Source organism: Cavia porcellus, unplaced genomic scaffold (genome assembly GCF_034190915.1).
Source record: "Cavia porcellus strain 051 isolate PalLab524CR breed Dunkin Hartley unplaced genomic scaffold, mCavPor4.1 scaffold_2, whole genome shotgun sequence".
NCBI lineage: Eukaryota > Metazoa > Chordata > Mammalia > Rodentia > Caviidae > Cavia > Cavia porcellus.
The window spans coordinates 139119575-139144664 of record NW_026947485.1 but is presented as its reverse complement, the minus strand read 5'-3'; the positions used below and the strand labels follow the sequence as shown (position 1 = coordinate 139144664).

Below are 25090 nucleotides of genomic sequence, written 5' to 3'. Positions count from 1 at the left end.
CTGTATCTAATATGCAACTTTCCACTGTCCAGCTGCAGGATGTGAACGGCTCTTCGAGTCCTGTAAAGAATGCCCTTTGGCTTTCTCAGTTTGTTTAAATTGGTAATTACTTCTGACTATCTTGACTTTTATTTTTTTCCTCCAATGCCTTAGTTGCACTCAGCAAAATTTTTCTGTAATTGTTATTTCCACGCAATTTTTCAAACATTTGAGATACTGTGCCCATCAGTGACTTTACTTTCCACTATTGTGCTGTCTGAATTCACTAGAGGAATTTTAACAGTTAGTTTTCTTAGTCCCAGTTTTACTCCACTTGCTATGTAAACATCCTTTTCCCTCTCCTCTTAATATGGGCTTATGGTTGTGATTGGTTTGCTCAATAGAATATGGTGTAAGTGATGCTCCATTAAACAAGGTTTTGGCCTGGCCTTTACCTGATCCAGTGATTGCTATACTTCTCATTCTTGGAATCTTTGTTTCTGGAGTGTTCCCTCTTAGAGCACAGCACAGAAGTACACAAAAAGCCTACTTCTAGGCATGCTGATCTCCAGGCCCATGAACCTTGAAGCTGAAGCCAGCATTATAGAAACCATGTGAATGATCCTATTAAATAGCTCCCAGATGACTATAAGCTCAGCCAACATCACTGAAGATGCAGAACAGCTCTGTTGAGTCTAATTACCAACAGAATCAGTAAGCCACTAAACTCTAGAGTTGCTATGTAATAAGGTATAATAAATTGGTGTTGCAACATTCCAGGAATTATCACACTGTATTTGTCTGGCTAGCGGATGATCTGGTTCACAATTTCATTAACATCTGCTTCCTTGGGCTACTGTACATCAACTGTTCAGAATAAGGTTCAGTGAGAAGCATTTATTGAGCTAAAGAAGATCAAACATATAGATGCAAAAGTTTATTAAGAAGCAGTAAAAACTACGTAAAGGCTTAAAAGGAATAATTGCACAGAAGGAAGAAGTCTCACTGCAATCTGTCCCTGTGGTGTAGGAATGCTGCAGGGAGCTCTGGACGTAAGACTGACTTCCAAAATTGTCTTGAATTCAAACAAGGAGTGTGAGGTTACTTACTGGAAGCAAGCTATGCCCTAAGGAGGGGGCTAACTTCGAGTAAGTCATCTCTGACAGTGTGTGATAACACTCCACACACTACCATTTTAAATATTTTAGTATTTTCAACCTATGCCTTTTTTATATCAAACTTTCTTTATCCTATTTCGTTCGCATCCATCTTGTTGGAAAACTTAAAACATTTTCTATTCTTCTTATTTTTATTATTACATTTTTGAAATGTGTACTTAGCCTTTCAACTTTCTGTCGGTGGCCACGTTGAATCAGGGAATCTCCTGTGCTTGGAGGGGAAGGTGTTTGTAGCTCATCTTTATGTGATATCTGTTCTTCTCCTTCCTCAGTTGACTCTCACACTTCCAGAAAATGCTGCATGCTTCTACTTTATTATTATATGATACACTTATACATTTTAAACTTTAGTTTTTACTTACTTGCTTTTTCGCATTTCTGATGAATTATTTCCTTGAACAGATTAGAGGCTCATTGCAAAATGATTATTTCTGACAGAATGAATGGATAATAAACTATTCAAGCCTACAAATATTTGGAAATGTGTTTTATTTTGCTTCACTGAAAACCTTCATTAGCTTAAGCATGATATGAAATATACAGTTTTTTTTTTCCTTTAGAACTTTGAAAGTAGTTGATTAGCTACCTCTCAGCACCCAACGTGACTGCTAGGAAGTTTATGGAATTCAATGATCTTAAGTAGCATCACGATATATTTCCAAGTAGAATGTTTTATTTTCACTCTGTTTTTCTAGCATGTCATATAAATGGAATAACATGACGTGTGCACTTTTGATTCTGGGCTTTTTTCATTCACAAAGTATTTGAGACAAAAGTGCATTTCTCTGTAATAGTTTACTTTTGTTTATTGCTTAGCAATTCAGCTTAATTTTTTCTTTCTAGTGGTTAATAATGTATAGAAATACAATTTTGTATTGAATTTTGCTTAGTGATTTTATATTTAGTGACTGTAAGTTCACTAATTCTAAGAATTAATTTATAGGCTCTTTGGATTCTCAATATAAGCAAGCATATTACTTGTGAATAGTGACAATACTTTTCAGTACTGTTGCTTTTAGGTTCTTGTTTTTATTTAATTTCTTTTTAACTTGCCCTATTACACTGGATAAAGACTACAGGGTATAGTGACAAGAAATGGAAGTGGCGATAGAGGATGTGTTTATATCGTTGATCTATTTGGGAGTTTATCAATATAGTGATAACTTTAAATAAACAATTTTGGGTGTTTCTGAGTATTTCTTTAGTATATTTGTTTTCCATGTTGTTAATTTACCTTCTCAGTCCATTTGATCCTTTTCAGATGTAATTCCCGCCTCCCCCCCCCCTTCTTGCTTTTTTCTGTTTGTGAAGAGGGATCATTGTATTTCAAGGTAAGAAAATGTTAGGAAAGATGAACAAAGCATGAGAAGCCAGATCATTCAGTTAAAAAAGAACTGTGCCATATTTGAAAATCTGAGAAATTTAGAAAACTCGTGATCTGTTCTGTCATTTGAATAGCAGAAATTGAAAATAGCAAGAAACAAGGCAGAATACTACACCTAACAGGAACGTATGATTTTGAAATTTCTTCTGAGTCTCTGTATATTGATTTGTTTAAAAAACTAAGAAAGGTATTTTAAAAGAGTACATATTGCAATTCCATTTTCATTAAACTGTATCAATTATAGACTTTTCTGTAGTGTCAGATAGCAGACCAGTGTCTGCTTGGGTTGGAAGATAATGAAGGGGACAGAAGGGAGAGATCATGGACAAAATTAATGGACCTATGATGGGGGCTTCATATGTTAATTAATGGATCTAAACTCATAAAATATTATGCTTGCAAAATTTACCTTTATTTTACATTGATTACATATCTACAACACTGTTTGAAAAACATCATACTGAAATATAGCAAAAAACAAGATGCTACTGCCTCATTTTTTTCCTTGTCAGACACAAAATTCACTGTAATTATCATCCTTTCTTTCTTTGCATTTGATGTATTTTTTTCTACCAATCTTCGACTTTTTTCTTTTGGTCTCGGTAGACTAACTATAATATGCCTAAATTATATATACTGTGTGCGTGTGCAATATACACATAACATCTGATCCTCATCCTTTTTGTTCTCTAAGTTTCTGGGATCTGAATCTTGTGTGGCTTATTAATTTTGCAAAGTTCATCCTATTATTTCTTCAAGTACTTTTGGTCATATTCACTCTGCTTCTGGGAGTCCATTGAGCATAAGTCAGATTTAAAAGGTATTTGATGATTGTATCTTAATGCTGCTCCTAGTGTACTTAATATTAATCCACAACCCTTATGTGGTCTATTATTCCTGTCATGCTGGGTAATTTCTCTTGGCCTTCCATAAAGCTCACAGAATCTTTCCTTGGTTATGTACGACACTTCCACTGATGAGTGTGTCAAAGATATTCTTCCTTTATGTTGCTGTGGAATTTTCATTTCTGGAACACCTGATTCTTTGTTTTAGTTCTCATCTCTTTGCTAAAATTTCCTACGTCTTTTCACCTTTTCTATTAGAATTTTTAACATCATAATCATAGTTATTTTTAAATCACTGTCAGATGATTCTAACGTATCTGTCATATCTAAATCTGGTTCAGCTTCTAGTTCACTTCTTAGCAATATGTTTATTTCTCGACATTTTGTTTTGCTCGCTAATTTGTGTTGCACATCATGAATCTTGTGTTGGATGGTGGTAGCAGATAAACAGACTTTATACTTAAAAGCAGGCATGCCTTCCACTCTGGTACACATTTAGTGTGGGGTTCGAGCTAATCTAGTAAGGAATCTGGTTGGATGTACATTTTATTCAATGCACCAGATTCTTCAAGTTTTTCTACTAGTACTTTTAGCTTAGAGTGGAGGTTTGTTTTGCTGTCTAACTTAACTTGGTTTTAAGCCTTCATTTCCACTGTTAGGTGAAAGTTTCTGTCTCCTTACTTTTATAACTCTCATTTTAGCTAGCCTCTCACTATTAACTTGTTACTTAATGCTCGTTAGCCTGGTGTTAGTGAGCAGAGAGGCCTGTGTTTGTTGTCCAGGTTAAACTTCAGTTTTAGGTAGACTCTGTGTTGACTCGGGTTGGTGGCCTCCCTGTGACGGTTGCCTTTCCGTGTCTGGGGTTCTGTGTTCAGCACCTGTCTTTGCCTTTTTCTCCAGGGCAGAGGCATTCTCTTTGTTCTCTTCCCCAGCTGCAGTGAGTTTGTATCAGTGCCTAAAGACGACAGCACTGTTGCGTCCCTAACCTGCAGACTAAGGTTTCTGCTTTATCGGAAAGCTATGAAAGAAGGTCTTGGATAGATTTTTAGTCCTCATTACGGGCTGCTGCTCTCCTCTTCCAGGTCTGCACAGTGAGGCAGGCTGTCTCATCCGTCTTCTTTTTGTTTTATATGCCCACTAGAGACTTGGGGAAATACTCGGAAGAAGATGCAAACACCCACTATGTGTGTGATTCTCATGGGCTTTACGTTCTCCTGGGAGCCCATGTTCAACCTCCTCCTATTTCTGACCTTTCTAACCAGATCTTACTAATGTCTGGATGTGTGTGTCCAGGTAAGCAAGTGCCATCTTTCCTCATGAACACTTTCTTCTCCTTGCACTTTAAGACAGTTCTTTGTCCTGTGTGACCTCATGTTTATTAAAGATTCAAGGCAACCTTGACCTTACATTTTTTGTTATTGTAAAGGTGGATGCAATGTTTTTCTAGCTCTCCATATAGTGAGCAAAACTGCAGATGTTTAGTAGAGTTCTTGTTTTGTTTTGTTTTCTTCTGATTGCTTTCTAAGAGTGATTTGCGGATTTTGAGTATATAATCCTTGTCAAACACTTGAATCGAGAGTATTTACTCCCATTTTGTGGCTTGTGGTTTCACTTTTCTTTTTGGTATCAGGGATTGAATTTACCACCTTGTGCATGCCAAGCAGACACTTACGCAACTGAGCTGAATCCCAGCCCCTGTTTTCACTTTCTTAATTGTGGTTCTTGCTTATAAATTTTTAAATTTGGTAATTGCCAATGTTCACATTTTTTCCTTTCTTGTTTGGAGCTCATTGTATCTTGATATATTGTCTAGGATATCTGAAAATTGTGAGTTTTAAAGATTTTCTTTGATGTTTACGTACCATTATAGTTTTAGCTTCTGTACTTAGGCTGGTAATACATCCAAAATTAATTTTTGTTTGTGACTCAAAAAAGATGTTAGGATTCATTTTTTCCTATGTGTCACTTAAGCCAGTCATAACGCAGTGTAGGAGGGGAACTCAGGCAGTCATGGACATGCAGTGGGACTTGCCGGGCCCTATCCATACTGCAGGCAGGGTACCCTGTTGAGTCCTCCTACCCTTTCTTCTGAAGACTGGACACTTTCAACTTTTCAGTGTTTTAATTCAGATAATTTTTTTTTTCATCATCAACTTTCAACTTTCCAATTGTTTCTTTTAAATATTTTCCATTTCTCGGATAGGAATTCCTATCTGTATACTCGTTATGATTATCTTTCTCTGTAATTATTTAAATATATTTACAATTGCTATTTTAAAGCACTTTTATGTAAATACCAGTCCTGTATCATCTTGCAATTGGTTTTTATTGACTGGCTTTTCTTTTAGTTATTGTTTACATTTTTCTGTCATTTCACATCTCTAGTAATTCTTTATTATATGCTAAATATTGTCAATGATGCCTTATAAAGATTTTGAGTTCTGTTATTTTTTTTCCTGGGGAATTTTAAAGATTCCCTCTCCCAACACATATTTACCTTATTGCGATTTTAAAATTTCTTTCCAGCTGTTTTAAATTCGTAGTTATTGCTTATTATTTTCTTCTGATTTTGTTGAGCCTTCTACACACTTGTATAGTTCAGACATTAGACTATTATTTAAGCATGGTTTACATACATATTTTTAGATTTTTTTATTGAGACTTTTTTATGGAATTTCCTTCTCAATTTCTAGGATCTCTACTGGCCCTAATTTTGTTTTCTTTTACCTCAAGTGAGTGAGACTAAACTTTTGTTCTTTGGGTTAAAGTTGTCCTTTGCTATCTGCAAGGGCCTAAAGAGGTAAAGCTGAATGTATGCTCCTTACTTAGAAGAGTTTCTCCCATAGCTTACCTTGATCCCAGTTTTCTGATTTGGGCTATTATTGTGCACACTGAAATATGGAGGAAAGAAGGAAGGAAAGGAATTTAAAAGAGAAGAAAATAGAAGGAAAAAATGGAAATGAGCTTTTGTAAATGCAGAAGGGAAGGGGAAAAAAAAGAATTAAGATGTGTTACATACATGTACAAACCTCCATGATGAATGTTATCATTATGTACTACAAACATATACTAGTAAAAAGATAAATTTAGAAATTTAAATGACTGTTTATATTTAGTCCATTATCTTTTACATGCAGAGGATTTATTCATACCAGCTACTCTGCCATTAACAAAATTGAACATTCAAACAAAATTGTTTATTCATATGTGAATCAGACACTGAACTGATCATTAGAAACTTTGGATTTCTTAACCTGTTTAATGATGTGTTTCACCGTAAGATGATTTTCAGAAATAACGATATTTTGTTGTAGTATCCCAATTGTTGATACCCATAGGCCTACACGATCATGGAATGTTTAGTTTTCCTGTGATGAATCCTCCAATTTTCATATAGGTGAGTGATGACAGGATACATTATGCTTATTTGTCACCATCCTGGGAATCTCATGGGTTATCTTGTAGAGTTTCACTTATAATCTCTGTTTTCAATACAGTCTCAGTTATATCTTCTTACTTGAAGCATATTTTGCTCCTTGAGCAGTGTCATGGTTTATGTCAGTGGCCCCAAGCCTCATGCAATTATGGACTTAACCAAATCTAGCACTTGTGATTGGTTTGTTGTCTAGTGCTCAGATGGGTGGTGTGAGTGCTACACCCCCCTGGTGGGGGAAGACAGCATGCAGTGTAAAGGCAGGAAGAAGGCGTGTCTGTCTCTTTTTCTGGTTCATGCCTTGCTGTTTGCTGTGGCCGTGAATGGGTGCCCTGCCATGCCACCCTGCCTTGGAGCCAACTGTGTGGACTGAAACCTCAAAGAACTTTAAGAAATAAACCTTTCTTCCCTAATTTTGGGCATCAGGTATTTTGTCTCAACAATCAGTAAAAAGTAACTAAGACATGCAGTATTTACAAAAATAAACTATCTTTCAGGATCTAGTTAGCAGTACGTTTGGGCTGTGAATAGTTAAGAGAGTAACAGCTTCTTGTAAAAAAATTTTTCACCTTAAGTAATACTAAAATTTTGGGCTTGGGTTATAGCTGCCCTCTGTAGCCTGCAGAGCATCCTAGAGGAAAAGTGGAATGGAAGGCTCTTCATTCAGAAGAGTAGCTTTCATAGGTTCCAAAGTCTTGTTGGTTCTCAAACTCTTAGAGCCTCACTCTGGAGCACTTCTTGATTCTGTGATAAGAATTATATTTTTCATATTAATTTTCCCATTGCAAATCCAGGTTTTAGGTTTCCCCAGTTTCCTAATTTCAATTTTGTTTGTCAGTATTAGGGAGTCAGTCCCTCCCAGGTTTATGCTTGTGTTTCTTTTCTGGTCATTTTAAGTTGAGGTTTGGTAAGGAATGATAATAAATTGTATGTATTCAATCTCTGTTGCGTCTATACTTAATGTTTTATTTATTTACACCTAATGTATTTTAAAAATAAATGTAGCGTTCATAAATTAAACAAAAACCAGAGTACATTCCAAGACTACCAGTGAATCCTTGAAACTATTGATGTAGTATGTAACCCTATAAATACTGTGGGGTTTTCCCTGTACATACATACAGTTTATGTGCAATGACTAGTAAGACTATCGGGCTGCAGTCCCCTGGACAAAGGGATGATTCACATCCTGACTGGGATGGGATAGCAAGAAATTCACCCTAACACAGAACAGTGAGAGACTGAAAACTTATGAGTTATTTATTTCTACAATTTTTCCATTTAGTATTTTCAGTCTTTGGTTGACTACAGGGAATTGAAACCATAAAATGTAACTGCTGATAAGATTGAACTATTGTACCCTCTTAAAATTTCAATTAGTTGCAACAGTCATTTATGAAAAGGATAGGTGTCAAGTGACTACGCTGATGCTGAATCAATTCTATAATCACCTCTGTACCGTGAAATGGATGTTCCTCTGCCATTTCCTTAAAATAGCAGGAGAAAGAAAGGCTCAACTATCTTCTTTAATGTAAGGTGCTTGCTTTGGACCGATGTCGTAAAAGAATTGCAAACAACAGACAAGTATTTACATGCAGGGCTGTCACTCCTGGACATGCCTCAAAGAGGTCTGAATACAAGAGGCTTAGTATCTATGCCAGCTTTCCACCAATCAGCACGAGCCAAGGGAAACTTACTTAGTAACTGTTCAGAGAGTTTTATTATCCTGTTGTGCTTATTAAATTGTTTTTCTAACATGAAGATCAGTTAACTCATTCTCTGAAAACCAATGTCATGGAAGCATTTTGGCCTAACATCAAATAATCAATCTGGCATATAATGGAACTTGTATGAACCTGTGCTTTGTATTTTTAGATCCTCTGTAAATGGAACATTGGTTTATTCTCTGACGCTACTGCATTAACTTTTCATTTCCAGTTAACTAGAGCATTCCTCTCATAGTTCGATTGGATTTTTTTTATTGGATTTTTGACTGTTATTTCACCTACGTGTCAGGACAGCTATTAAGAATAAGAAATCAATAAATCAGAGGAAAGTATTAGAAAATGATCATGACTTGTGTTATCAAGAACAGACGCTCACTTGGAAGAGTTCAGTGTACATTGCAGGGGAGTTGGGGGAAAAAGAATTAAAAGTAATATCTGCAAAATAAGACTAAAAGATCTAGAGTTATTTAGGTAGAAATGAGATGTGATATATATATATATATATATATATATATATATATATATTTATAAATACACACACAGCTGCATTGTATTTAAAATATAATAACTACTAGTTCATCTATGCTGAAATCTTAAAAGGAAAATTCAAGGGTAGAAATATAAGTGATATACATTCAGCCAGTCCTTAAAATAGCCGTGACAGCGATGGACATCAAGATGCTTGTGACTGCATCCACATCCGCATCTCTTGGGGAGAAGAAAGAGCCTTAAATGCAAGGATTTTCCCTGTCATGAATGGTGACAAAGTCCTGTCTTAAGACAGAAAGTTCGCGGAGTTGACATATCCAGGGCCCTTCCAGACTACAATTCTGTAAGGCACTTTCTGTTGCTGGCCTTTAGACGCCGCGGAGACTGAAGTAGGTGTCCTTTCAGGCACACCATCCGTGCCACAGGAGGCACAGCAGCATCTGGTCCAGCTGAAGACTTCACTCAAAGGTGAGTCAGGTCAGTGTGGACCTAGGCCCTTCCCTCTCATCCAACTCTCACTGGGGATTGACAACCAAAGCACACCTTCCTGGGCCACCCGTACAAGCTTTGCCCCAGGGACAGCATAAGGTGGCTGGATAGCCAGTGCTGGGTGGGAGGCACTGGCCAGGGGACACCTCAAGGAGCAGGGAGTCGCACCCCCAGCGTGCAGTGCAGGTCCCTTCCTGCCCATCCCCTTGAAGCGCGCATTCCCCCTGGCGCGCGGTCCTCCTCCGGGTTCGCGGCTCTCGGCTCCCCGCGGGAGGGCGCGTGGGATGCTGCTCCGGTCCAGGTGCCGCCCCCAAGCGCCTGCACCGGGAGCCGCCCTGGCGGGCACCGCCGCCACCGCGGCTCCTCGGGAGGCAGCGAGGGAAAGGGAGGGTGCTGGAAAGGCCAGGCGAGGAGGAGGGAGGCCGGAGGGCAGGAGGGGAGGGCGCGCCAGCGGAGGGAGGAGTGCGCTCTGCTGCGGCCCGGCCCGCCCGGCCCGGCCCGCCCGGCCGCGGAGGCTCCGGCCGCCCGCACGCCCCGCCGCGCACCCCTCCTCCGCCCACTCCCTCCGGCGGCGCGGCGGCGCGGTGGAGCGCGCGGAGGACGCCCCCTCCCGCCCGGCTCGGCTCCGCTCGGCTCTGCTCGCAGGCGGCGGCGGGGCTTCCAGCTCGGCCAGCGGCTGCACGGCGCCGGCTTCCGGAGTCCCGCCGCGAAGATGCTCAAAGTCACCGTGCCCTCCTGCTCCTCCTCGTCCTGCTCTTCGGTTACCGCCAGTGCGGCCCCGGGGACCGGGAGCCTCGTCCCGGATTACTGGATCGACGGCTCCAACAGGGATGCGCTGAGCGATTTCTTCGAGGTGGAGTCGGAGCTGGGACGGTAAGACGCGGGCGAGGGAGGGGGCGCGGTGGGCGCCCTGCTGGGCGCGAGCCCCGAGGGCTGCGGGCAGTGGCTGGGGACCGCTGCAGCGTGCACCCGCTCGTCCCTCTCCCGAGGATGCAGGACCGGTCCCTCGGCCCTAGATTTCTCCCCACTAGGTAGTCTGGGAGAGAGCTGAGCTTTTTTCTCAGGTGCTACTCTGCTGTCCCTTGAGCGTCTAGGCCCGCACTCACCACCCTCCCAGCTCCTGCTTGCTGGCTGCCACTTCTGGGTGACAGCTCACTGCACGTGGGCCCTGCTTTCCCAAATAGTGTGTTTGCTCTCCGACAGCTTAAGAGTGGGTCCGGTTTAGTTATTGATGGGGGCGCTCTGGGAGGAGGTCTGAGGGTGCCCCTCCAAACCATGAAAAAAATTATTAAATTAAGATTCCTCCTCCTTACCGTCATCAAGCTCTCCAAAGCAAGTGGCACTAGAAATTAAACTTAAATACTAGCTTCCCTGCAGAGTATGCTCAGGAGCTAAGAGGAGAATGAATCATTTAAGAGTTAAAGGCAGAATAATGAAGTAAGGTGGCTTTACAGAGAAAGCTGCATAAGGGGTCCAGGCAGTGGTAATTAGTGAGAAGAGTTCTGCTGCTCTTCTTTCCTGTGCTGGAGTGATTTATTTAAATTATGTATGCAAAAAACCCATCTTCCTAGGGAGGCAGAAATGGCTCTTATCTCTCCCCTAAAGGTCCAAACAGGTAGCAGTTTCTCCGTGAATGAGTCCATGTGTTCTCATACTTTCAGCCGTTGAATTGTTTTCTTTTCTTTTTTCTTTCCCTTCCTTCCTTTCAGTTGTCCATGCTACGGTAACTTGGTTTCAACACTGACTTTATGCAGGCCTTTTGTTATAGGGAATCTGAAAATGCAATTTCAACAGTGTCAAGTTCCAACTGCTTTGCGATTTTCTCATTCTCTCTTTGCTGAAAATGATTTAGCTCACAGCCACTTTTAAAAAAAAAAATGCCATTAGAGACCACACAGAGCAGGATTCTGTCTGGTGGTACTTAGTGGAAAGATGTAAGGGCTGCTGCCTTCCTGTTCTATGATTTGCTATTAATAGTAAAGACTTATTGAATACAAGTGGTGTGTGTAAAAAATGCAAAACTTCTGAATGAAAATTTAGTTTAAAAAGTTTCAAAATTTTTGAGCATCGGATAATGTCCACCCAAACCCATTTTTGATCAGATTTTTCAATGTTCATCTGAAGCCCTGTTGTATGTACACAACAATGAAATAGCAGTGAAGTGCATCTTTCTGCAGTTTTCAAAGCCTGTCATAATTCTAAGATGGGTAGCAGTGGTGCAGTGCTAAATTCTGAGTGAGCAGATAATCAATTTAAAACTGTTTCTTTGCAGTTTCAGAAAGTGCCATATAGTAGAGGAAGTGTCTGCTACTGCTGCAGGGACTGTCCCTGTAGCACATCTGACTGCCTTCTGAATAACTTCTAACCCAGATGTAGCTAATTGATTCTAACTTGGAAGTAAAGGTTTTCTTTTGGGGGAGGGGGTTACCGGGCTTTGAACTCACCGCCTCACACTTGCCAGGCAGGCGCTTATGCCCCTGAGCTAAATCCCTGGCCAGGAAACGTTATCTTTATGCATAAATTTTGCCATCAGGAAGCTTGAGAAATTTCTTTCAATCTGAGGAATGGGAATGTGGCAGAAGAAAACCCTATTATACACACACATGAGGTAGTAGGTGGTAGACTGCATAGAGAAAACCTAAGGAATCTGATTTTATTTTTAAAGTTTGGTGCTCCCTAATGCTGAAAATTCTGGATGGTAAATATAAGTCTATCTTATATTGCTAAGACTTTTGCCTTGCTATCTAACAGAATTTAAATGTTTTGAAAATAAAAGCTAAATGTTTACATTCCCTTTACTGTTCTCTGTAGTGCTGTGCAGTGTTAGGTAAGTTTTCTGCAGATGGCAGCATTGGTGAAGTGTGTGCTTCCACTGTTTGGTTATGACTTTGAGAAATCTGATCACCTCATGACCCAACTTATACTTTTTAATGAATAAACCTAAAATATAATGTAACTAGTATTCCAGATACAATTATTAACAATTTATAAAACTAGAGAATGCAACACAATCATCATTTAGGTATTAAGTGTCAAGTCCTCTTCCTTCCTATACTGGCGATCAAGTTGAGCTCAGTTCATTAGTTTCAGTCTGTTTTCCTCAGTCTTGAATAAAACAGTGATACCTATAGGGACAATACTTTTAATTAATTAGTATGCAGTTAGCACTGGCATGCTGAGGGCAGTGCTCCCTGTGTTGCGTTGTACCATTGGGTTAGCTCAGGCCTATAGACAGTCACCATCGGTGTAACACGTGAGTTGTTGGTTCCTCTTTTCACAACTATCTGTTATTAACTAGTGACTCCTGAACTCAAGATCAGACTCATGACTATTGGGGCAACATAATGGAAGCTGAACCTGTATTTGGCTACTCAAGGGAAGCTACATTGGCATGGCTTTACCCACGAAGCCGCCGGATAGTTCTTGTGAAGGCAGGTGCTGGAAGCTTTAATTCACATATATAGCTGTTTAGACCGGGGAAGAGGAAAAAAAACTTATTTTGAGGGGTTATGAATGTGTGTGAATAGGTTATTTAAAAGTTTTATGTGAATTAATTTTTCAGATCACATTTGAAAATATTTATGATTTATAAAAATCATAGTAGACTAACAAACTCAGTTCTGCTTAAAAAATATGAATCAGCCATGATCTTATTTAGAGTTCTGTATCTTGGATAGCAGTTGGTCTTTTGCCCAGTGATTTCAGAAACTGGTGTTTTAAAGATTTTTCTAATGGAGTGGAGAGCTTGCCTGTGGTTCAGATTCTGCCTAGTGGTTTGGCACACGGAATGATGACAATTGGCATGGCCTGCTTTATGGTGAGGCTTTGGCCTTGTGCATACAAACCTACATCCTCTGTTTCATTATTTTTGCCTTATGCTTATACCTGTTGCACCAGATTGAAAGGACACTTGTGACTAAGTCAGGTGCATCTCCTGCCGTAAAAGCTGAAAAACCAAATAAAAGATAATTAGGACAGAATAACATGTTAAATTATTTTGGATTTTTAAAAACTGTTATTTCACTTACTATTGTTACGTTAACCTAGTGATCTTTAACACCCACTCTCACACCTGATTCTCAGGAACAAAAACTTGTATGTGGAAACTCAATTATAGCCAATAATTAATTATAAAGTATTCATTTATATATATATATATATATTCTTGTGTATATAAATATTCATTCTACCTATGTATATATGATTGCTAAACAGCCATACAGCTTTAGACAGTGAGATGTGTATGTGTGTGAAGCAGAAACAATTTCATGAGATAGTGCTTATTCTTATTACTAACAAGACTCTGTAGTAGTTTTTATTTTGTGCTGTTCGATTTTATTGAAAGTATTGGAACAATTCATGTGATTTCACATCCTCCAAATGGGTGACTTAGTTGGAAGACTCTGGTTTAGGCCATAAATCTGTGTATCCAGCTTAAACAGGGAGGTAGACTTTCTTTAAAAGTAAGTGTCTCATAGACCAGTTGGTAACTACAAATAGTGCCCATGTGGAGCTAGCTACTCTGCAGACAAAAAATATCCTTTCTTTACCTCCAAGCAATTTTTGAGATTCCTCTTTCAAATTTGGAAAAACACTGGTGTTTCCCAAGATCTGCTGGGAGTGCAAGAATCCCAGCAAGCTGAGGGGCTGGCAGGATGAGATGAGGAGCATTTCACCGTGGAAGGGAAGTGGTGTGTTCCAGCAGTGGTGTGAAACTCTGGCTCAGGCGATGCTCAGCAAATTTTCCTATAAAGAAAAATGGAAAGAGTGCATTTTTTAAGAGGAGGACTTCACTTTGTGTTCTTGGCTTGTCTTAGCATCCTTGGATCTAACTACTGTAACAAAATATCTGGGTGTCTTGTATCATAAATATTTGTTCCTCACAGATCTAGGTAGAGGCTGGGAACTAGCTAATTCATTTCCTCCTTTCTCTCTCTTGCTGAGGACATCTTCTTGCCAGGTTTTCAGAGGGCAGGGAGGGTGAGGGAAGTGAGGAAAGAGCAAAACCACACTCTCTACTGCCTGTCTTACAAAGGGCCCTGTCCTCGTGACCTCATACTTAACTTCCTCCCGAAGACCGTATGCTACTGCATCAAGGGTAGAGGGCTTGCATATGAATTTGGGGGGGACACAGTTCAGTCAACAACACAGCTACTGAGCAATTAGATCCTCTTTTTTCCTTCCCCCTTCTTCTCTTGGTCTGTCTCTTGGTCTGTGGATATTTAGATGTATCCATTTTCTTGGTGAGTATTTCTCCTGTCCTTGGATTTCCTTTTGTACGATCCTTGAGGGTTCTCTATTCTAGTGACCACAGGAACAGCAAGTTAGTGTAGCTTGTTTATCCACTGCATAAATTGATGTGATTATGACCCAGTCTCACTCACAGTAGGAATATTGGTCACTGCCACCTCTGTAGCTTATGGGTGTTGAAAATACTTTTCTGTTGGCAGAATGTCTTGTGGTTCTCAAATGAAAGGGATTCAGTTTTACCTTCACTAACATTTTACTGCAAGGCAGAGTTAAAACAAGCTGACCTGAAAGGCCCCAAACACCTGTGAGCTATGCTAACCTCTATCTATTTGGAGATATCTAAAGACTTTAAAGACAATTGAAGACTGTGATAGGATCACTGATTTTAGTGCACACTATTTTTCTGTTTAAATATTGTCACAAAGTTAAAAACAACTCCTGACTTTGCAAAAGGAAAAAGACAGGTGTGGCATTGTCTTATACACTATTCTGGAGTGCTTTACAGAGAGAAAGAGAGAGAACACTAACCACAAAATGGCTTCAAAGAAATTTCTTGTAAACACTACCCTCAGACATACATATATTTGTGGGTTCTGAGTTAGCAGTACTACTTGTTTAAGAGCAAAGTATTTAGTGTTAGCCAAGTGAATCATTTCAACTACTAGTTGGTTTTTTTTGGTAATTTGGTAATTTTTTTCTTTTATCCTCTATCTCTGCCCCACTTCTCCACCTCGTCTTTTCTTTTCTGTAGCTGAAAAGTAGTTTCTGACTTTTTAAAAACTTCTTAGGGAAACTAACATATATAAGAATAACATAGGGGCTGGAGGTTTAGCTCAGGGGCATAAGCGCCTGCCTTGCAAGCAGGCAATCGTGAGTTCCATCCTCGGTACTGATAAAAAGGAAAAAGACAAAAAAAAAAAAAAAAAAAAAAAAGAATAACATGTAACATATCTGGGAAAAAGAATGTTGGCTTTTCTTTAAATTTGAAAATTAGGCTTATTCTGCAAAATGTGTTGTTTAGTTGAGTCAAGGAAGTCATTGAGGCCAAAGAATAATTTTTCATGAAATCAATAGCACCTAGAGACAAGTTTTTACTTGGATTGTATTAATCTTTACCTTAATTATCTTTTCATCTATTTGTAGTGCAGGATCATGTGAAAATTTCATAGCTCTGGTGGCATCATTTGGAAGATAATGGCGAAATACTGATGACATAGTATTAGTAGTTGGACGGATGATGTAAAACGGAGAGAGATGTAGGTCAGGGTTTTGTTCAGGCGTTACTTACTTCTGGTAGAGATCAGGTGAAGAAGGAGCAGTGTCGGAAAGATGGTTTATTTACTTGTTTATTCATTTCCTTACTGGAGATGGATCTCAGGCAGGGCCTTTTGGCTGAACAGCATGCCCGGCATTGTGTTAGTTTTGTTTTTGAGACAGGATCTTGCTAAGTTGCTCAGGTTGAGCTTGAACTTTACTCCTCCTGCTTCAGCCTCCCACAGTGTGGGGATTGCAGGTGTGTATCGAATGCCCAGGCCTTGAGAGGGTGAGTCTTGATAGGTAAAGAGTACTACATGAATGCCTTCTCTTTGCTTTCAAGCCAGGCTTTGCAGAAATTCCTGTCCAGTTAATTCTTTGGCGCCGTGGCTATCTTGTGCATTCCAGGCTGTTTAGCCGTGCCTCTGGCTTCTACCTGTTAGACACAGTGGTAAACTTCTTCCCAGGTGGGACAACTAAACATGTCTTTAAACATTGTCAGATGTGCCCGCCCCTTTCCTACTGCTGACTTAGGAAGCACTGCTGTTTTAGAAACATGGAGGCTTTCTCTTAGTTATCTAGATAAGTGAGTCACAGCGAGGTTGGTAGATTAGGTCCATTTGACTTAAATGTTTCCCATCTCTGTGTAATATCATTAAGGTTGCTGTCAAAAGTGCATACTGCCTGTGCTGTAATTTGCTTAATAGTTTTCCTTAAACAGCCTTACCTTTGTTCCCCTAAACTTACTTACAAAGAATGCTTTATTTGCACTAAACTGAAAAAAACAAGATCAAATTGTATATTCATAAATAGAAGCAAAGTATAAAAATAAATTTCAACGAAGGCATAGAGTTCTTACTAAATTATAGCTAGACGTGTTTGTCTACTGAAGAGTGCGAGCCTGAGGATTGTTCTCTCTTAGGAAGAGAGATTATCAAAGATTAGCAGGGCTAAAACCACAGTGGCGCAAATTGAGGTTTTCTTCTTGATGTAATCAGAATAATTGAAAATAATTGAAGGGAGAAGGGCATTCTTATTTTTGACTTCCTGTTATTTAATTCTGTGCCTTTTTGTCACTAAAATCATTTTGGTTACAGATTTGACCTTTTGAGTATTATCATTAGCCAATGTATGTTGGCAGTATGTGTGATTTCAGTGAGGGGCTCATTATGAATTAATATTAAATATTATATGGCTTCCAACTGTATAATTTATGGATAATAAGGAATCAACAATAAATCTAGTAGTATTTTTTTTCAAAATGACCTGCCTTATCCAGTAGGTATACTACAATCGTGTTGGGAGCGAGGATTTGGAAATTTTTGATAGATGTGTAATCTGGCAATTCTGTTGCATGAGGTTTAAGCTTTCATTATGCTGGTGATTTCATAGGATTGCTAGATGAGGAGAAAGAACATGTTGCAATTAGATATCTTTGTATGAATTCAGAGTGATATTTGCTGGCTGTCCTTTGCTCCTCCCGCTACATCCGTACAGGCTGAGCCCTAGTCTCTATACAGCTAGAGTAAACTAGTGTCTACCTTTTCTTTGTTGGCCCTATTCAGAAGATCAAACAAGTTATGATTCTCTTTTATTTTGGGAACTTTTAACATTTAAATTCAACGCAATTGCAACTTTGAATTTAGAGTTAGTATTTTGAACACAAATGCCTTTCTGATTTCATGTTTCTTAAGGCTTATTTTTATTTCACAAAAGGATAATTAAGAAATATGTACGATAAACAAAGGAATGTAAATGAACTGTATTTTGGATATGCTGTCTTGGCCTACACATTCGATTATATTTTGAACACAGAGCGCAATCACATTCTGCTTTAGATAGCCTTTTGTTGTTTAAGGATCCAGATTTTCTGTTCTTACAGCAGGATTATTTCTGTGTGAAGTGTATCTTGCTATCTTACTTCTGTTGCTTTTATTCATGACAAGAATCATCAATATGAGAGCGCATATCTCTTATACAGTCAATTTAATAAAGAAATTGGAAGGGAAAAACTAATGTGAGGTAGAGATACAAAACCACAGCTGTCTTTTCCGCAATGACAATTCTGACTAAGAGGACTGAGGTGTCTTCATGGGCAGCAGTGGACCTTGGAGTATAATAAGATCTTGGCTCTGGCAAAAGGCCTGCTAAGCAAGGAGCACATTCTAAGAAAGAAAAGAAATGGCAGAAAAATGTGCACATGCATTTTATTTTTCAAACTTTATGAAGTACAACCACTGCAGTGGTCGATAATATTTGGAAGTAAGTTGACCAAAGAGTGTCTGTTAAAAAAAACTTATCAGTGGTGTCAGTTTTACATAATGGAATACTACTCAGCCATAAAGAAGGATAAACCTGAGACTTTTATAGGCAAAAAGATGAAACTCGAGACCATACTCATAAGTGAAATAAATCAGACCCACATGTGTAAAGATAGTCTCACTGATATGAAAAGCAGAACAAGTAAATAGGATCCAAAATGTACAATAGATACTGTGAATTGAGAAGAAACTGTTAGAAAGAAACAAGAAACTGTGATTGCAGAAAGGGGAAAGAAAGGAAGGGAAAAGGAAAAAATATATATATATATATATAAATAAAAAAGTCAAGATAATTATATTGCTAGTTCCTCTTAGTTCATTGAAAAGAAGAAAAGTTTGTGCTCATCTTGTTTGTACAAGATATCATGCCTATATCTTGTACTCTGAGTAACTACTCCAAAGATAACAATACAAAGTATATTAATTATGTTTCTTTCCTTCTTTCTTTCTTTTTTTTTTTGTTATTGTGGGTCAAGCTCACGACCTCACACTTGCCAGGCAGGTGCTTACACTACTGAGCTGAATCTCTGACCCGCTATTATCTTGTTTTGAAATTCTGTGAGTTTTTAAAAAATAAAATAAAATAAAATAAAATAAAATAAATTGAAACCAAATCTGTAGAAAAAGAGAAAGTAAACATTATGAGGGGAAAAAAAAGGGTGACAGAAGCAACTAGGCAGAGTTGAGGGACTCAGAGTCACGAGTGAGGGAAAATGTACCATGTTAATTTTTTTAAAAAAGAAAAATCTTCTATGGCTTATGATGAGATAAGATGGGGTATGTGTGAGATTGAGGTCAGCTACTTAGATCAAGAAAAGAGCCAGTGAAGAGACAGGAAATTTGCCTGGATGTGGTTGTGCACACCTGTAATTCCAGCACTCAGGAGGCTGAGGCAGGAGAATTGCTGTGGGTTCAAGGCCACCCTGGGCTACAAAGTAAATTCAAGGCCAGCCTGAACTGTGTAATGAGACCGTGTCCCACAACAAACCAAACCACACCACACCAAAGATAAAAGCAGTAAATATCTTAGGAATTGTGCACCACATGGTCTGTGGGACAGCCCAAATTCTGGTTGTTGAGTAAAATCGGACACAGCACAGAGCTGAAAATATGTTTCTCTTTCAAAACTTTATTCATGACTGAAATCTGAATTGCATATAATTTTAATATCACACAGTGTATTCTTTTTTTATTATTTAAAAAATATTTCAAACTGTACAACTTACACTTAGGACATGAAGCAGCTGCTGGATTCGGTCAGTGGTTTGCTGACCTACACTGATCAAAGTTCTACTCTTAAATTACATGAAGATTCCAGGTTAAATTATATCAAAACTTCTTTTATTCAAGGAGCCACCTTGAATTTCCTTTTTGCCTTAAAAAAATGTTACCTTGACATTAGATTTCCGGGTGGCACAAGCTTTAAGCAGACACTAGTACTTTCTCTAGGTCTATTGAAATGGTTAATTATAGTTGTTACCTAAGCAGTGTTGTCATCTAGTTCTAGTCATCTGCTTTCATTTGTTCTATTTCTTTTATTTGATATTGACTGTGTGGCCGAGGTTTCCAAACTGAGAAGCTTTATTTGAATGTGTTTAAAGTAAAATTTCATATCATGTTCAATATTTGTTCCATATCTACTACCCAGGGATAAATTTGTTTTGAGCATAATAATTAAATAAATTTTAAGTGATCACTTTTTATTACATTTAGAGTGACCATTAATTGCAAACTACTCAATATTTACCTCTTATAAGTTTTATTTATTATTTCTACTTACTAGTATGCATTACCTATGTGCTGAGTAATCCTTCCATATGTTCTGTTTATATCTCAGAAGGACAAGGTTCTCAAATTGGTACCCTGTTTCAGTAGATACTCTTTTGGGAAAAAAATAGAATTTTGCTTTTTATTCTGAAATACTGTGGAGCCAAACTAAAGCAGAGATCACAAAATCAGAATGTTTGTATTTGTAGTACAGTGAGCTGCTAAAAGAAATAGCACAGAATCTATTTTTTTTTTAAATTTTGCCTTTAATTTTAACTTTTGAGTGTCTTAAAATGCACACTATATGGTAGTTCGGTAGCACATGTATGGCATTTATAGGTATGTAGTACACATGTTTTAGGTGCATGTACTCAAAGGCCTTTTATTGGATGGTTACTGGATCAAAAATAATATCTGTAAGCAGACATCAAACAAATTTCTTTACTTACATTTAAATAATATTCTACCTCTGAAAATGAGTTTAAAGTAGGTCAAAATGCAAACAAAAAAGAAATATCACAAAGCGTGTGAGTCTTTGTACAGAAAGGGGAAGTGGGTACATTTGTGCAGTTGTTATGAATTTTGAGACTGCCTGATGAAAGTTTTTGATAAGACTTACTGGTGTTACAACCAAAAAAGTCACAAAGCAGAAAAAAAAAAGTAAATTAACAGCTTGTTCTTCAAATGAAAGGTTATATGAAGTTTGGGTTCAGTAGCAGAGTTAGCTGGTCCTAGAGGAAAAGAGAAATAGGATGATTTTAGTTTTTGGCAAGCACCTCAGTTCTAATTAACTTACTTTATATAAAATTCAGCTCACTGCTGGCTTAGGCAGTGGGCTGAAGGGTTTTGCAGGCTTTGGTACCAGGATCTCGCATTTAACCCTATTAATACATACATGATCATCACCTACTTTTTAAATCCTGCTTCAGAATGATATGGTTGAAAAATTTACTTGAAACAAAAAGTACTTCTTCTAAAAAATAAAAGCATTCAACTTCAGATCACGTTGGAATGCTTTCTTGGAAAGGTAAAACATACGACACATTCGTTCTTTAAGAGTGTATAGTCTTTGACTTATATCATGATGACAAACAGAACTTGACTAATATTTACAAACCAGAGCAGAGCAAAGGAGGATGCTAATTATAGCAGATCTATAACTGTGCCACCCACTTATTGTTACCTACAATGCAGTCACTGGATGGTTTCTACTTTAAATCTTTATGTACCATTCAGTGATAACTTCTGTTTGCATTTTACTCTTCATTACTTAAAGCTTCATTGCTTTTAGTTTTGTCTGTTTCATCTTAAAAGGACAGTCAGTGGCTGCTTTTAACTCAGCGAGTCACTATCTTCCATTTGGGACTTTAACAGACATACAGAATGTTTCTTTAGTTGTGACATCTTTACCAGGATGGAAATATATTGACTCTTATTTATTTTAATGAATCATATATTTTCCAATGTTCTCTGTCAGTACAATCACAGAAGAAATAAACTGCATCATTACATGTGACCAAGTTCAAAATATGTAACCTAGTAAATCAGTATGGCTTGGAGGGTTCGGTCATAATGGATCTCCTGGAGATTTCTTTTGTGAATGGAAGAATTTCCAATTACTCCTTTCAGATTCTGAGCCTGTCCTTTTCTTCTTTTTAAAATTTTATTTAATGTAAACATATAAGCTAATAAAATTTTCAGTGGCACAAACTCATGAGAATCCCTGAATTCAAACATCTAACTAGAGGTGAACTAAAAGCATAATAAGTGGAACTAGTCGTACGTATGTATGCCACATATGTGTGTGTGTGTATTTCTACATTAATGGAAAATTGGAAAAATTGACAGAATGATTTCCAGCAAACCAATGCAGTTCTTTACAGCATGAAATACAGAGGAAATGGAATGTCAGGGCTGAGTTGGCATGCAGTTCCGACCTGGGCTGAGAACAGCAGAGAGTTGGTCCCAGCCCGAGTGACAGGTGGTAGAATTGAATGACACTTACAGGGGACAGGTGGGCAAGGCAGCACTCAGGATGGCTCCAAGGCTGGGCCACCAAGCAGGCCATTCTGGACAGTTGAGTTGGTGGACTGAGAAGGACTGCTGAGCAAGATAAAGGCTAAAATAGGAAAAATAAACTCTCTCCCAGATGGCTGTGCCTCTTTGGACATAAAACTGAACCTCACCTAGCTTTGTTCATAGCGTGAGGATTGTGTGTGCATGTCTACCTCGGGGCTGCTATGACAACTTAATGGCATCACATGTGTGAAATGTGTAGGTCCAAACCTGGCGTGTAAACTTAGTGTCATTCCCAAAATGGGCCAGGCAGTGGGAAGCAGGACATAATGATTCTGAACTGGCGTGGATAGGATAAATACCTGATTTGGCTGAGCTCATAGAGCCTTTTAGCAATCTGTCTCATGTTGCTTCCTAACCTTATTTACCTGCATTTCTGTTCCTAATCACCATGATGAAATGTTAACCGTGAACTTGGTATAGCCTTTCTGTCTACATACATTTCCAATTATTTCAGTAGTACTGCAAGATGTTTATTACCTTTTGCATTTCATAAATTAGAAACCTGCGGTCTAGAATGGAAGAACAGTTTGTCTAAGCCTTGGCCAAATGGCTTCCTAGGGATCCTCGTATTTCAGTACTATTGTGCGTGGAAGTCTCCTCACTTGATCACACTTCTGCCGTCCTGCTCCCAAGGCAGACAGTTTCTTCCACTGATGCACTGTTGTATCATTTCAGGTGCACTCATCTATCCTTGTGGTCTTCCAGGACAGTGATTTGTATCTTTAAGCATCTTCCCCTGGAACAGAACTACTCAACATCTTATCCATCTTTAGCTCTTCACCTGTATTCACTTTTTGAACTAAGTAGGTATCTCAGCTCTGAGGGGTCTTAAAATGTGTTGGAGGATCCCTGGACATTTTTATTCTTCTTTTGTGCTTTTTAAATGCCTGACCTTCTTAAATAAACATACACTCATTGTTAATTTTGCTCATTTTTACTTCCTTCAGTGAACCACACAAACACTGGCAATAGTTGCAAATATATAAAAGGAAGAAAGTGTATTTCCTAACTTTTCCTGCTTACTTTTGTTACTAAAATGAATTACTGTTTTTAAAAAGCTTGATGTATGACCTTTCAGTGAGAGTGTAACCAGCTCGCAGTGTCCTGTAGCGCACATCCTGGGCCGACCACAGCAAGGAAGGAGTAGCTAAGGAGTGGAGGTTCAGGAACTGTGAGCACGAGGTCTGTTCAGTGTCAGTCTTTACTTGGGGATATTAATTAGAAACCATCTACTCAGTTCTTTACTTTTGTTAAAAATGTAACTCATCCTTTGACTTCATTTCTGAATAGGTCATTAGCTTTATCTGCCTGATTTTTACACATGGTCACAATAATCATTTTGGAAAAATTGTCTCCCATTTTTAGTTGGAGAACCAGAGAGACCAGGTGAGTGCAGTGGAAAAAAGAGGCCTGGAGACAGGCACGAGGCGGGGAAGAAAGGCTGCTCTTCTCCCGGGCCTGCTTCTTGCTTTCTGAGTCCACTTCTTCTTCAGCGTACAAGCACATCTCTGTCCCCTTCTGATTTCACCCTTTTTCTTTGTCACACTAAGCCCAGGTCCCTTTCCTTTTCTGTGTATCCTCCTTGTTACGGATGAAATGTCTCTGTCCCTCCAAAACTCCTGCGTTGAAGCTGTCACCTCCATGCACTGGTATTTGGACGTGAGCCCCCAAGGAGATGGTGATAGCGGGCTCACATGGAGAAAGTAGCAGCCTTGTAAGAAAAGACACTGGAGACCTCACATGCTCTTTTTCTCTCTGCCATATGAGGACACGGAAGAAGGCAGCCATCTGCAAGCCCAGAAGAAAGCCTTGCCAGAACCACGCTGGCACTCAGTCTCAGTCTGTAGAACTTCCAGCGTCAGAGCGTGAGAAGTACATGTCTGTTGTTCAGCCACCCAGTGTATGGCATTGTTTATGGCAGCTTGAGCAGGCTAAGAAACTCTTGGCCTCCTTTTCGACACCTGTCTGACTTCAGAGTCTGAGGAAAGTGAGCCGCTTTCCTCCCCAGGTGTCCACCCTGGTCTTCCTCCCAGGTGTGGGGAGAATGTAGGTCAAAGCCTCACTTCTGGACCAGAGCATCCTCCACCTGTGCTTTATTTAGAATGCTGGGTGCTGGCTAAGAGTTGCCCTGAGAAAAACAAGAACGGAACAAGAGGTGGGGTCCCTGGCACGCCGCTCCCGTGTCGGTCCTCCCCCTGAGACTTGTGCTCCTGTGGCCACACTGCGGTCCTCTGCCTTCTGGGCACGGGCACCTCGGCATCCCGCTGGGCTTCCATACCTGTTGGCTTCCCAAGTGGCGCTGCCTGCCAGCTTTTGGTACATGATTTCCTCAGCAGCTGGCACAGGATTTTTTTGTTGCCAACTAGAAGCTTAGCTATTAAAAAAGAAAATTTGGCTCGTCTTGAGTATCATATGTTTCCATCAGGACTTGGATCTGAATGCTGGCACAGCTCACACGATCACTTTGAGCATCTCTCTCAGGACTGAGAACCCAGTGTTCCTCTGGGTCTCCAACCACATATTTGCTCATTTATTCCAAATGCGATTTACAGCCTTGGAAAACCTGGAATGCTGATCATTAGTTGAAGACTAGTTTACTAATGTCTTGTCTTGTCTTGTCTTATTGATTGTTACTTTATGTATTTTTTTAACCCATCAGTGTTTCTTGAACACTAGGTTGCTTTTGTCTGACTGTAGGTTTCAGTTTTGTGTCTTAAAATTCTGAATTCCCAAGAACACTTTTCATTTTTTTAAGTTGATGAGAATAGCTAACATACAGCACAGAAACAGGGCATTTGCTGCATGACTCTGCATGAGCCCAAGGCAATTCAATGAAAATAGGTATTAATTGTGGGGAATTGTTAAGTATTAAAATAAATCCAAAGGACACTCTTC

General features: G+C 39.1%; 1 protein-coding gene across 2 annotated transcripts in view; it reads left to right on the top strand.

The window, feature by feature from the left end:
* The first annotated feature begins 9484 nt into the window (after positions 1–9484).
* The window catches only part of Camk4 (calcium/calmodulin dependent protein kinase IV), a 218428-nt gene continuing 202822 nt past the window's right edge, over positions 9485–25090 (top strand). The window contains exons 1-2 of one of the 2 annotated variants that reach the window (XM_063245466.1): positions 9485–9503; positions 10170–10397. In XM_063245466.1, coding sequence (XP_063101536.1) covers positions 10237–10397 — 161 coding nt within the window. In that variant the 5' untranslated portion in view covers positions 9485–9503; positions 10170–10236. Of the gene's footprint in view, positions 9504–10060; positions 10398–25090 lie in introns of those variants that run through there. The other variant, XM_063245465.1, reaches the window with a different exon arrangement.